Source organism: Astatotilapia calliptera, chromosome 7 (assembly GCF_964374335.1).
Source record: "Astatotilapia calliptera chromosome 7, fAstCal68.1, whole genome shotgun sequence".
Classification (NCBI taxonomy): Eukaryota; Metazoa; Chordata; class Actinopteri; order Cichliformes; family Cichlidae; genus Astatotilapia; species Astatotilapia calliptera.
In genome coordinates this window covers 68,394,870-68,407,581 of record NC_137428.1, presented here as the reverse complement: position 1 = coordinate 68,407,581, position 12,712 = coordinate 68,394,870, and the positions used below count along the sequence as shown (strand labels likewise).

The 12,712-nt window shown below is 47.7% G+C and overlaps 1 protein-coding gene across 3 annotated transcripts; it reads left to right on the top strand.

The window, feature by feature from the left end:
• The first annotated feature begins 191 nt into the window (after positions 1-191).
• mmp15a (matrix metallopeptidase 15a) lies at positions 192-12,530 on the top strand. Of its 3 annotated transcripts, none has more exons than XM_080303970.1 (11): positions 192-950; positions 1,835-1,858; positions 2,041-2,189; positions 4,465-4,581; positions 4,664-4,980; positions 5,259-5,420; positions 6,991-7,370; positions 7,461-7,599; positions 8,513-8,663; positions 8,738-8,853; positions 10,000-12,530. In XM_080303970.1, exons 1-11 carry the CDS (start codon positions 840-842, stop codon positions 10,458-10,460), a joined length of 2,127 nt encoding a protein of 708 aa, XP_080160096.1. In that variant the 5' UTR covers positions 192-839; the 3' UTR covers positions 10,461-12,530. The 3 variants fall into 3 exon arrangements, with proteins under 3 accessions (XP_080160096.1, XP_026032534.1, XP_080160097.1); XM_080303971.1 differs by lacking the exon at positions 192-950 and adding an exon at positions 1,238-1,288; XM_026176749.2 differs by lacking the exon at positions 1,835-1,858 and having other exon boundaries at positions 217-950.
• Positions 12,531-12,712: the final 182 nt, after the last annotated feature.

Sequence of the window (12,712 nt, the reverse complement as noted above, 5' to 3'; positions counted from 1 at the left end):
GTATGGAGATGAGATGAAACTGTCCTGTAGCTTCAAATATCTGTGACGTCACTGCGCGTCACTCTAGTGTCTGGAAATTTTGTTAAAGAAAAAGCGAATTTTAATCGTTTTATTTTGAGGACTTGAAATAACACGACGCGTGTTTTCTATAGTTAAATGGCTGTGGTCACGTGGACCTGCTGCAGCGTCCCATTCACAGCAGCAGAGGGCAGACTGACCATTACCTTGTGTGGCCTTTTGTTGGGGTCAGGTTTGTTGAGCCATGAGGGGGAGGTCTTAACAGGAAGTCGGTAACAGATATTTTATGGCGGATTCTTTTGTCCGATGATGGGCTCAGGCATGCTGCGCGGTTAAAACGTAAAGAAGTCGATTTCTGCAGCGGGGAAAAGTGAAGTTTCTCCCTCGGGTTGATTTTTGCGGGGTTACTGCGGTCGGTTTTTGCAGTAACCCCAGAAACGGCGCAACAAGTACTTTACTTTTCATGCGCTCATTTCGGTGCTCGGACGCTTGAAGTTGTGACTTTCAGCAGGATTTCTCCTCAGCTGCCGATCAGCCATTGTGACCGTCAGAAAGGGGCAAGGACTTCTGCTGCATCAGCTCCGTATGAGGAAACAAACACTTGGATGCTCCGTGAGGGAAGCTGTCCCGGATCGACCAAGAATGGAGTAGAAACACTTTGTTTTCTCGGGCTTTTAAATGTGCCTTAAGTTTCTCAGCTGAACAATAATGGCCCGATAGATCACTTTCCGCAGGAGTTAAATGTAAAAGCATCTGCTTGTCGGAGGAAGCGGCTTGGTTTGATATTTGCCATTCAACAAGTCTTTGCGTCCGAGGGAAGGATGACATCCCAACAAACCTGGGCTCAGATCATCACGTCCGCGTCCTTACTCTCCCTGGTCTTGTGCAGCGCGGTGCCAGATGACCCAGAGGAAGAACGCTTCAGCGCCGAGGTACGCTGAAGGCTCCGTAGGGGGGAGACTGCCATGTTGTTATTTAAATCGTTGTTGCTGCACATTGAAACGAATCATCCTGCTTTCAACAGTCTCACTGCAGAATTACAGATTACAGCGGGAGCTCGTTTGACCTTTGTCCTCTTTCCAGATAACAGCTCTGCAGGTGTGACCGACGTCCGTCAACAAGGAAACGATTAGACCCGAGTGTTTCCTTTGAGTGGTAACAATGTGTCTGAAGCGGCATCTTTAGACCGCAGAGTGAAACTCAGTCATTGTGAAAGTTTGAAACTCACCTGGAAATGACTTTGTGTTGTGTTACCTGTGATTATTTATTAGTGAGTTTATCCCCCAAACGCAACACGAAGGCTAATTAAATGTGTTTTTAAGCTTTTAAAGGTTTAATAGGGACATTATTCAAACTTGTCACGTAAACCACACTGCTGTAGGAAAGTTTCTCTCTGGCAGGTTTGGCCCGTCCGGCTTCATAACGACACATTTGATTGGTTAAGATTTGTCCTGCTAGCAAAGACCCTCGAAGGATTTTCTGTCTCAGTGCGCACGCATGAAGCCGCGTTGCATGTGGGTTTTTTCGTGTTCTCCTGCTGAGGCACATGTTACCTAACATCAGGACCCTCCCCCCACCCATCTGGAGCCATCATCCTGTTTTGCCTGTTCTGTGACTTCGTGGCTCAGTTTCAGTGCCATCAAACATGAAACGAAGAAGAATAATTCACAACATGTGACGCTTCATTCAGCAGGGGCCTCAGGCACTCATGCAGAGCTATAGGTTTAGCTGGTGTACCCACAGGACTGACGTGCAATTTATTTAATGTCCGTTTTCCCGTTTCTGTCCTCTCTCCCCGTCTTGGCTGTCACCGCAGGAACGAAGGAGCAGGAATGTCCTGGTATTAATGCAAGCCATCTGGTTTGTTTCTACTTTCTCTTTCCTCCCGACTCCTCAGATGCTGCTCTTCCAACAGCTGGGGCTGTCACGCTCATGTATACACCATGCATTCCTGATGCACAAGCACAGAGACCTGCTATCTTAAGGAAATCTGACGACCTCTTCTATTTTCCTTCCACGCAGGCATGGCTCCGTAAATTCGGCTACCTGTCTCAAGCCAGCAGGCAGATGTCCACCATGCAGTCGGCTCAGATTATGTCCAAAGCTATCAGCGACATGCAGCGCTTGTATGGACTGGAGGTGACCGGGAAGGTGGACTCTGCTACGCTCGCGTAAGCTCTTTATGTGCTGAGAGCAGTGACCACAAAGAGAGCTCAGGGATATTGTATAGACTTTTTTTTCTATTCATTTGCATATTATGAATTCAACGTGTGTGTGTGTGTGGGGGGGGGGGGGGGATGGATGGAATGACAGTTCCAGGCACAAATCCCAAATACGAGCATGGCTTTTCCTTCAAAGATTTTCAAAATAATTTTACTGCAAATTCTCGGCTGGAAACGCTGTTTGTGGTTTTCTTGTCAAGTGTGAAGACGGTCAGTTTGTGTCTGTGTGGTAGATTTGTAGTGAAACTACAAAGACCTGCATCTTAGATTAGCTGTTCATAAAGCCTGGAAACTGAGGGATACATCTGCATCTTCTTCCACTTATCCAATTTACAGTGGCAGGGGGTTGGAGCCTGTCCCGGGTATCGTAGGGCAAGAGGGGAGGGTATAATTTAGGACTGCCAATAAACCCAGCCCCTTATACCCACTATCATGCAAACTCCACAGAGGATTTGAACTCTGACTGTGAATTAATGGTGCAAAGCGCCACAACACCGCCCACACTTTGCTGAAAAGTCCAGGTTACAGCAGCCGGCTGGGGAATGTTCCCAAGAGCTGCATCGATATACAGTCAGGTCCATAAATATTGGGACATCGACACAAGTCTAACATTTTTGGCTGTATACACCAGCACAATGATTTCAAATGAAACGAACAAGATGTGCTTTAACTGCAGACTGTCAGCTTTTATTTGAGGGTGTTTACATCCAAAGCAGGTGAACAGGGCAGGGTAATGGGACAGAATAAGAACCACTTTTTAATACTTGGTTGCAAATCCTTTGCAGTCAATCACAGCCTGAAGTCTGGAACACAGACATCACCAGACGCCGGGTTCCATCCCTGCTGGTGCTCTGCCAGGCCTCTACTGCAACAGTCTTCAGTTCCTGCTTGTTCTTGGGGCATTTCCCTTCAGTTTTGTCTTCAGCACGTGAAATGCTCAGTCGGATTCAGGTCAGGTGATTGACTTGGCCATTGCAAAACAGTCCACTTCTTTCCCTTCAAAGACTCTTTGGTTGCTTTTGCAGTTTGCTTTGGGTCGTTGTCCATCTGCACTGTGAAGCGCCATCCAATGAGTTCTGAAGCATTTGTCTGAATATGAGCAGATAATATTGCCCGAAACACTTCAGAATTCATGGTGCTGCTTTTGTCAGCAGTTACATCATCAATAAATACAAGAGAACCAGTTCCACTGGCAGCCATACATGCCCACGCCATGACACTTCGAGCGCCATGCTTCACCGATGAGGTATGCTCAGGATCATGAGCAGTTCCTTTCCTTCTCCATGCTCTTCTCTTCCCGTCACTCTGGTACGAGTAGATCTTGGTCTCGTCTGTCCACAGGATGTTGTTCCAGAACTGTGACGGCTTTTTTAGATGTTGTTTGGCAAACTCTAATTTGTCCTTCCTGTTTTTGGGGCTCACTAATGGTTTCCATCTTGTGGTGAACCCTCTGTATTCACACTGGTGGAGTCTTCTCTTGATTGTTGACACACATGCACCACCTCCTGGAGAGTGTTCTTAATCTGGCCAACTGTTGTGAAGGATGTTTTCTTCAGCAGGGGAAGGATTCTTCGGTCGTCCACCGCAGTTGTTTCAGGTCTTTTGGTGTTGCTGAGCTCACCGGTGCGTTCCTTCTTTTTGAGAATGTTCCAAACAGTTGTTTTGGCCACGCCTGATGGTTTTGCTGTCTCTCTGATGGGTTTGCTTTGTTTTCTCAGCCTAATGATGGCTTGCTTCACTGATAGTGACAGCTCTTTGGCTCTCATCTTGGCAGTTGACAGCAACAGGCTCCAGATGCAAACAGCACACTTGAAATGAACTCTGGACCTTTTGTCTGCTCATTGTAATTGGAGGAATGAGGGAATAACACACACCTGGCCATGGAACAGCTGAGAAGCCAATTGTCCCATTACTTTTGGTCCCTTAACAAGTGGGAGGCACATATGCAAACTGTTGTAATTCCTACACCGTTCACCTGCTTTGGATGTAAACACCCTCAAATAAAAGCTGACAGTCTGCAGTTAAAGCACATCTTGTTCGTTTCATTTGAAATCATTGTGCTGGTGTATACAGCCCAAAATGTCCCAATATTTATGGACCTGACTGTACACGTTTCTAGGTTAGTCTGGTGAGAATGAGAAAGCTAATCTCATCCAGCTTAATGTGGAACTGAGAAATCCTTTATTGTGCGTGCGTGTGTGTGTGTGCGTGTGTGTGTGCGCAGGGCCATGCGGCGGCCTCGTTGCGGCCTCCCTGACAGAAAGCCCGAGGATCTGGTTGACAGGAAGAAGCGCTACGTTCTGACTGGGCAGCGCTGGGACAAAGATCACATCACCTACAGGTTTCCAGACCAAATGAAACAATCAGACTGCAATAAATCAAAGTGCTCCGCAGCTCTGATACGATTTTATTTCTGACTTCAGTATAATGGACCAAAACATGCCCCCGTCCCTGGGAGAGGAACGGACGTACGATGCGATCCGCAAAGCCTTCGGTGTTTGGAGACGAGTCACGCCGCTCACCTTTGAGGAGCTACCACCTGGACACGGCGTCAACAGCAGCCAGACGAAGCTTGCCGATATCCTGCTGCTGTTTGCCTCCGGTTTCCATGGTGATATGTCACTGTTCGATGGCGAGGGTGGGTCTCTGGCCCACGCCTACTATCCCGGACCGGGAATAGGTGGGGACACGCACTTTGATTCAGATGAGCCTTGGACACTGGACAACGAAAACCCGAAAGGTCAGTGGGTTTGTTTTTTTCTGCTTATGTGAGAAATTCAACTTAATCTCTGAACAGTCGCCGTTTTGGTCGATATCAGCTGGGAGGCAACCTGGAAGGATGCGGTCGTACTCGGTGACCTGACTCGCTTTGACTCCGCAGTGATAAATGTTTGGGCCGAGAGCTCTCAGTGCCTTTTGTGTTCGTTTGTGTGCGCACCAACCACAAAGCAATGTGCATTTTCCTTGTTGTGCACACTCAAAGCAGATGACCCACAGCTACGCCTGTCTCTCTCGCAGGTATAGATCTGTTCCTGGTTGCGGTTCATGAGCTCGGTCACGCTCTGGGTCTGCAGCATTCGGATAACCCCAGAGCCACAATGGCTCCTGTCTACCAGTGGGTCCACACACAGAACTTCACGCTCCATGAGGATGACATCAGAGGCATACAGCACATATATGGTGAGAAGAACGCGCTCTATGGATGTCTTTGGTGATACAGAGTTATTTCTACCAGCATGAGATGTTCTTTTCTTTGGGCTGCAGAGCTTCTAAATCTCTGTATGCAGAAGAGATGTGAAACCCCACAGTGCTCTGGAAATTATGGATATTACTAGAAATGATGCTGATTATCCTCATGGTGAATCCTTGCACAGCGGTCCAGTGCAGTGTTTGGGGCTACTTAAATGCATATTAGCAGTATTTATGGAAAAACACTATTGAATCTAAAAGCAAATGCCCCAAACTTTATTTTGTCTTTCATGATTAACATTTCAAATCTGCCCTACCCCTGCAGCGAAAGCCTTTCCATCTATTCTTGATTGTCCGTGTTGTCGGGCTCACCATCCTCAGAGGGCTGTCATCATCTTCTGTTTCCATGCTGAGCTTTGATCGCTGCGCTGTTAGCGAGCCAAACGTCAGTCATCGCTCTCACGTCACATCTGGATCCTTACAGAGGATGCAGGAAGCAGCAGATGCAGAATGTCATGCATTCCAGTATGATGAGCCCATCTTCTTCCTCCTGAATAGATGGCGTTGTTGATTAACAGACGCCGTTTGTCGGCGTATCGCGCTGCATTAAAACCACAGACGTGAATTGTTCACACTTGATGATTTATGAACTTTGCATTTCTTTTGCTTTAGATAAAAACGAGGATTTTCCGCAGGTTTCACGCTTGTTTTGATTTTACATCCCGTGACGTTTGATTCTCTCACATCAGCTGTTTTATATAAATCCGCCTCTGAGTAACAGCTCGGAGCTTTTAGCGCTCTGAGCTGGAGATGGTTGATACAAAACTGAGCTTAAAGCAAGAGCGAACGTTTACCGTGTGGTCAGACACACGACCCGAATAAATCCAAGTGCTGCTCGTTATGGTGTTTGCTCACAGCTTCCTCCTGATTGGCTACGAGTGAATGCTGCTGAGAAGACTCGCTGACATCTTTGGGTTTGGGATGTATTTTGCTTTGGAGCCAAAAATGTTGTAACATCGGCGGGCAGTCAGCCTCGTCCTGGAGCTTTTTCCTTTCTTTGTGCAGAGACGCAGACACGCCCGCTGTCTTCCTGTGAGGATAGCGGCCGACTAGGGTCTTTGTAAATGTGAAGTTTTTATTCCACTGAAACACAGCTGAATTTAAAAGAAGAAAACTGATGACAGTATCTTTGTGCTGCGATGGCCTCAGTTCTCGTTTGGCAGCACTGAGCTTTTGTTGTTTTGCTGCAGACGGTGGATTTCTTCACATACTGGCCTCGATGTGTTCTGAGCAAAGCCTTTGGTCCAGTGTAACCCACGCATCTTGGAGCCCATCAGCTGATACCTATTGCATAACTGACTTTATCTGTGTGTTTTCCTCTCTTAGCAACCAGCAGATTTTTCCAACGAGCAGCAGCAGAGTGACAGTCGGTCACAAAATGGAAAACTGCGTTCGCTCTGCTGCAGAGTATTTAGTCGAAAGGAAGCGAATAAAAGCAAGTATTAATGTCTAATGCCACACAGACTGGAGCCTTTCCTGTTGCCTCTTTTTTTCCCCCAAGGTCCTCCCCTCATCACAGATGCTTCGCCTACTTCTCCGCTCGCCCCTGACGATGAACCCAGCGTCGACTCCCCCACCTCCCCTTCTGTCCCAGAAGAAGAGCCCACCACTTATTCTCCAGCCGATGCCCCACGCGTCCCGACGGACGCCGACCCGGATCCTCCGGCCCAACCCGAACCGAGCCCCGGTCCCACCTCGCCTCCCATCCTCCCTACCTCCACCACCACCCAATCCCCGCCTGTGCCAGAACCCGTCACTCCACGGAAAGACATCCCTCCTCCTCCTCGGCCTCCCAAGCTGCCAGACAACCAGCCCCCTGACATCTGCGATGGAGACTTTGATACAGTGACCATGCTGAGGGGGGAGATGTTTGTCTTCAAGGTAAACAAACAGGGCTTTGCTCACAGCTGCAATGTTCGAGTCATGCGAGGGAAAGTAACTAAGACGTGCATCGTTGTTTTGCTTTTGCAGGGTCGTTGGTTCTGGCGGGTTCGGAGGAACCGCGTCCTCGATAATTACCCCATGCCGATATCTGTATTCTGGAACGGTCTCCCCACCGACATTGACGCAGCGTACGAACGTCACGACGGCAAATTTGTCTTTTTTAAAGGTACGTCACAGCTGCTTATTCCAAATAAAACCAGCCACTTCCACAAAGCGTCGCCCACCTGCTGAGCAGCGAGTGCGTTACGCCTCGACGTTATTCTAGTTTAGCTCTAGTTCCTCATTTCGCGTCCTCTCTGAGGAGCAGCGTAACATGAACTGTTCGATGCAAACTCTGCATTCGTCTCCTGCACAACTTGATTTACAAGGTTCTGAATCACACGGATTTGAGTAAAAAATGTTTAAAACACCACAGAAAAAGAAAAAACTCCCCTCAAAAGAATAAAACATTACGACACGATTGCTGCAAACTGAACGAGAGCACCGAGTTTGCATTTATGAATGTGTGTTTGTGAGTTCACTGGGTGTTTTGAACAGGCCTGTGCAGCGTGGCAGCTGTTATTGGCTCCAGCTGAGCCCGGACGGCCTCATGAAAGAGGTGGAGGGGCTTACATCAGCCTCTCTGACTGCGCTGCTCCAGATGTGAGCAGCTGTGGTGCTTTGCTGTGCGTTTTCAGGATCTCTGATCAGGCTCGGACACTTCAGTACATTTTATTGGCCTGGAGCGCAGCGCAGCAGCCTGGCAGTAGAAGCGGAAAGTGGCTGAAAGTGTGTCCAAAGATTAGGCTTAGGAGAGGAGTCAACCCTCACATATGGAAGTCTTGGAAAATGTGTGAATGCATGCCATTTCAACCTCGCCTGTCTTTTCTGCTTTTCTTCTGGAGTGAGTAAACCTGCTGGTGTACACCATGTGTGCTGACCATGAGCTTCTTTTCATCTTCCTTTCTTCTCCTCAGACTTACCTTTTGCCTTATTCTTCCCTCTGTTGGCCGTGTCAGAAACACGAGCTGTGCGAGAAAGCTCGACTCGGTGTGCTTTTGTTTCTTTGGACAAAGCGTCGTCTCCATCTGTGCCTACAGGTGACAGATTCTGGCTGTTCAGGGAGGCTGACGTGATGCCAGGGTACCCACAGCCCTTATATCACTATGGAAAAGGCGTTCCTCCACACGGGATCGACACAGCGATCTGGTGGGAGCCCAACGGGCACACGTACTTCTTCTCTGGAGACAGGTATGATTCGGCTACACGGAGCGCGGAGGTTTTAACGCCGCGTAGACATCTTAATACGTCTTATTGTCTCGCAGGTACTGGCGATACAATGAGGAGACACGGACCACAGACCGCGACTTCCCCAAACCAATTAGCAGATGGGGCAGGATCCCTCCCTCCCCTAAAGGAGCCTTCCTCAGCGATGATGGGGGTAAGTCAGGAGTTTAAATTGAGCAATTTGCCCGGGTTTTATTTTAGCAGTGGGAACATCCAACAGCTTCGGTTTATGAGAATCACAACAAACATAAAAAGCTTCGCCTTCACTGTTGGAAGCAAGAGAACAGCCTGACAGAGCAGCAGGGTGGAGGTGGAGGGAGCGAAAGAAGGAAAGGTTGGAGGAAGCAGTGAAGCAACAAAGCAGAGAGAGGAAGGAGAGCGCTGGTCTGTGGGTTGGCCCGTCCTTCCTTTTGGAAATGAGATTTGTGTCCGAGCAGCTCTGAATGCACTCGGTAAGAGTCGGATCACATCTCCACCCAGACGCTGTGCAGGCAGCCTGTGCAGCACAGAGAAGAATCTGTGCTTATTCATGCAGCATGTTGTCAATAAGTGCACAAAGGCGACAGATTTCAAAGGATTTATTGCATTTTGGTTTTATTTTATCCAATAATTTGGCAGACTTGACTAATATAGTCAGGCCTGGCTGTCACCAAAGCGGCACACTGTGTGAGTCTTCGCACACGACCTTTTGAATGTGCAGCGATTCTTTCTTTTGCATGTTTGTCGCACTCGTACGTTTCTGATCATCAAACAAGTTTACAATATTAGAGAGAAGTAACCCGAGTAACTAGAAAAGACTGTTTTTAAATGATGAGTTTATTCATTAGTCCACCTTCTGAAAAAGTTTCTGTTATTAGAATTTGTTTGATCTGAAACATTGTGACAATAATGCAAAATCATGAGGGGGAAATACTCTTTCATAGCACCAAGTTACAAAATACAGTTACAGGATTAATCTGCGCGGGTCGCCTCTGCAGGTTCGCTGTTGAACACGACGAGGTCGGCACGTAACCCTGGAAAACCACAAGTTCATGTTTTTGATGATTTGACTAATAAGATGCGATGAGTGAATTTATTTTGGTATCTTTGGACGGAGCCTCTTCCTTGTTTGTGAGAGCTAGCTGTAGCTGTACGGATAACTACGTACATTCACTGCCTGTTAGATTGATCTGACTCTATAATGGTCTACAGCCAGAAAGGCTCTATTCACATGAGGGGGGGCTTGCTCCCAAACATCAGCACTGTGCATGCTGTATAATCGGCATCAAGTGAAAATGTCTCCTTTCTTCTCCTCGTGCAGCTTACACCTATTTCTACAAAGGCACCAACTACTGGAGATTTGACAATCGCAGATCCGAAGCAGACAAAGGCTATCCCCGCTCCATCCTGAAGGACTTCATGGGTTGCGTGGGGGTCCCCGACCCGAAGCCCGACGCAGACGCCGAGCCGGAAGACAAACCGGTCGAGCCTTCAGACCGAGGCAAAGACGAGCACAAAGAGCCAGACAGAGACGCAAACTCGGAGCGAGAGGAGACCGCTAAGCCTGACAGCACAGAGGAAGAGGAGGACAAAGACGTGAACGTGGTCGTGGCTGTGGCTGACAATGAATCAAAGGTCATGACCCTGATTATGGTGGTCGTTCCCCTGGTGCTCATCCTGTGCATCCTCGTCCTAATCTATGCCATCCTCAGGACTCTTCAGAACAAAGAGACACCGAGGGCCTTGGTGCACTGCAAGCGCTCGCTGCAGGACTGGGTGTGACGCTCGAGTCGAAGAGAGTTCAGGTGTCCGTCGTTCATCTGGTGCAGCCGCCCAGTTTTTACTTTTGGCGTTAGAGGAAAAGAAGCTTTGAAAAAGCTGACGATGGGCCCGTTAGTCATTGGGAGAACTTTCACTGCTCGTGTGACGTGATAAAAAAATTGTGAATTCAGCGCCTGTGGAGCTTTAGCTCGGCCACAGGTTTTTCTACTGTGCCTCTCTCTGTGCCTTCCAAAAGTCTGAAAAGGCCCCCCCCCCAAAAAACCCCTTTCTTTAAAATAAGTTTTCACCAGGGATGTGTGATTGCATCAATTCCAACTGGACTGAGGACGTTTGGGGGATTATTTGTAGTGTAAATGCAGACCAAGTCTTTCGAGCACATATATTAGAAGCACCGTCACATAAACACGTTTGCTTGCATTAATAAGAACAAGCTTTTTAATGAAGATGCTTCAGCAGCGTTTCTTCTGTTTAGAACAGATCGTTTGCACTTTGCCGTCTCTGTTGTGCTGTTTGCGTCTCTGCAGGCCGAGCTCGTCCTCCAACAGCGCAGGAATGTTCGACAGCTGCGTGTCCATGACTTGCCCGCTTCCCACTGAGCCCATTATGTCTGACCTTTCCTGCACACATGACACACATTAGCTCAAAAACAGCTTGTATCTGCACTGATTTGTGCATGCATGTTCGCTCATCCACCCGCAGCACGTAGCTTTTCTTTTCTTTTCGTGCACAGACACTTAGGCTCCAGCCTCCCCTCCTCCTGCCGCAGCCTCTTGCAGACTGCAGCGCTACAAACACGATCCCAGCGGAGACGTGCTGATATACGGCCGGTGCCGGCGTTAGGATTTATTCGCCTTTTTATGAGCGCTGTCGAGAATTATTGAGGTCTTTTATAAAATCTGCAGTGTCAGCCTGTGGAGAGTGAAAAAGCAACTGTGTCCTCTTTTTGTCTCTATTGCTTTTTTAATGCTAAACAGAGTTAAAGCTAATTATGTCTACGAGGGAGAGGCCTGAATGGGTGAGGGTCTGGTTTCCATTAAGGCCACATGTTGCAGATTTAGGGCCGTCAGGCATGAGGGGAGGCGGGGGAGTCGGGAAAAATGCAGAAGGGGGAGTTATAAAAAGTGATGGCGGTGAGTAAAGAGTAGAAGGGAAATGAGAGGGAAGGAGATGAGGAGAGGGAGGGCTCTGTCAGTGTTTCCTCAGGTTTCTGCATAAAAGGACGAGCGAGCGAGGGAAGGAAGGAAGGAGAAAGGGAGGTTAGAAGGATTTAGAGGAGGAGCAATGCTGGCGTTGTGCCTCCTGACCTACATTGGGCCACTCGAGTCCGCTTCTCCTTTTCAGCTCTTGTTTCTGCTGCGCTCTGTTTTCACGGCTACAGATGACTGTCTGCTTTTTCTCTGCTCGCTTTTCTTTCTTTCACTCATGTATTTTCCCCGGTGTGTTCATTTTCTCCTCCACTCTTCTGGAAAGTCAGCTCAAGCATATACAAGATAATGAATCCACAGAAGCATCTGCAGGACGGGATCTCGTCTTATTGTCTTTCCCGGCTCATCGATCAGCATTTTAAACTTGTTAACCTTTGCATCGAGTTTCGTTGTGACTTGTTTTCCCTCCTGTGGATACTGCGGCGGCGTTTTTTAAAGAACTATATAGATAGTACGGGGAAAGGATTTCTTACTTTTTTTACATTATCATTTGTAGTTTTGCACATTTTGTGTGCATTCAGATGTTTTGTTAGAGCAGCAGTAGATTTTTTTTGATGATGATGATGATGATGCATGCAGGGCATGTTCGATAAGGCCTGTGCACTCCAGTGTAGAGTACATTAAAGGTTTCACATAAAACTCAAATAAAAAGCAACACGAGTCGTCTTTGCTGCTGCGTGTTTCCATGCTGTGTCTGAAACTTCAAGTTCAGCAGTTTTATTCATACTTTTGGCCACAAGAGGGAGTCGTTGCTCCAGGAAATGGTGAAAACTTGATCTCACAAAACTGCATTTTTTTTCCTACTTAAATCTTTAATATTATGAATGTATGTCGATGTTGAATAATAAGAATCTTTCAAATGAAATATCTTTGTTGCATTTATTTACATCTAAAGTCAGCAGTGACTTTGTAAATCACAACTTTATTTGCGGTCTAATGCAGCGGTCCCCAACCCCCGGGCCTCGGACCGGTACCGGGCCGCGAGAGTTGAGGCTCAGGTGTGAAATGTCTGGTTTTCGGGGTTTTTATCGGTTTTCAGCGTTATTT

What these genes read in the sequence shown, in the direction of transcription:
- mmp15a (XM_080303970.1), top strand. Translation starts at nt 840, where the DNA reads ATGACATCCCAACAAACCTGGGCTCAGATCATCACGTCCGCGTCCTTA. An exon ending in AAGAACGCTTCAGCGCCGAG is followed by an intron (nt 951 to 1,834) that starts GTACGCTGAAGG and finishes CTGTCACCGCAG; the next exon opens with GAACGAAGGAGCAGGAATGT. An exon ending in CAAATTTGTCTTTTTTAAAG is followed by an intron (nt 7,600 to 8,512) that starts GTACGTCACAGC and finishes CTGTGCCTACAG; the next exon opens with GTGACAGATTCTGGCTGTTC.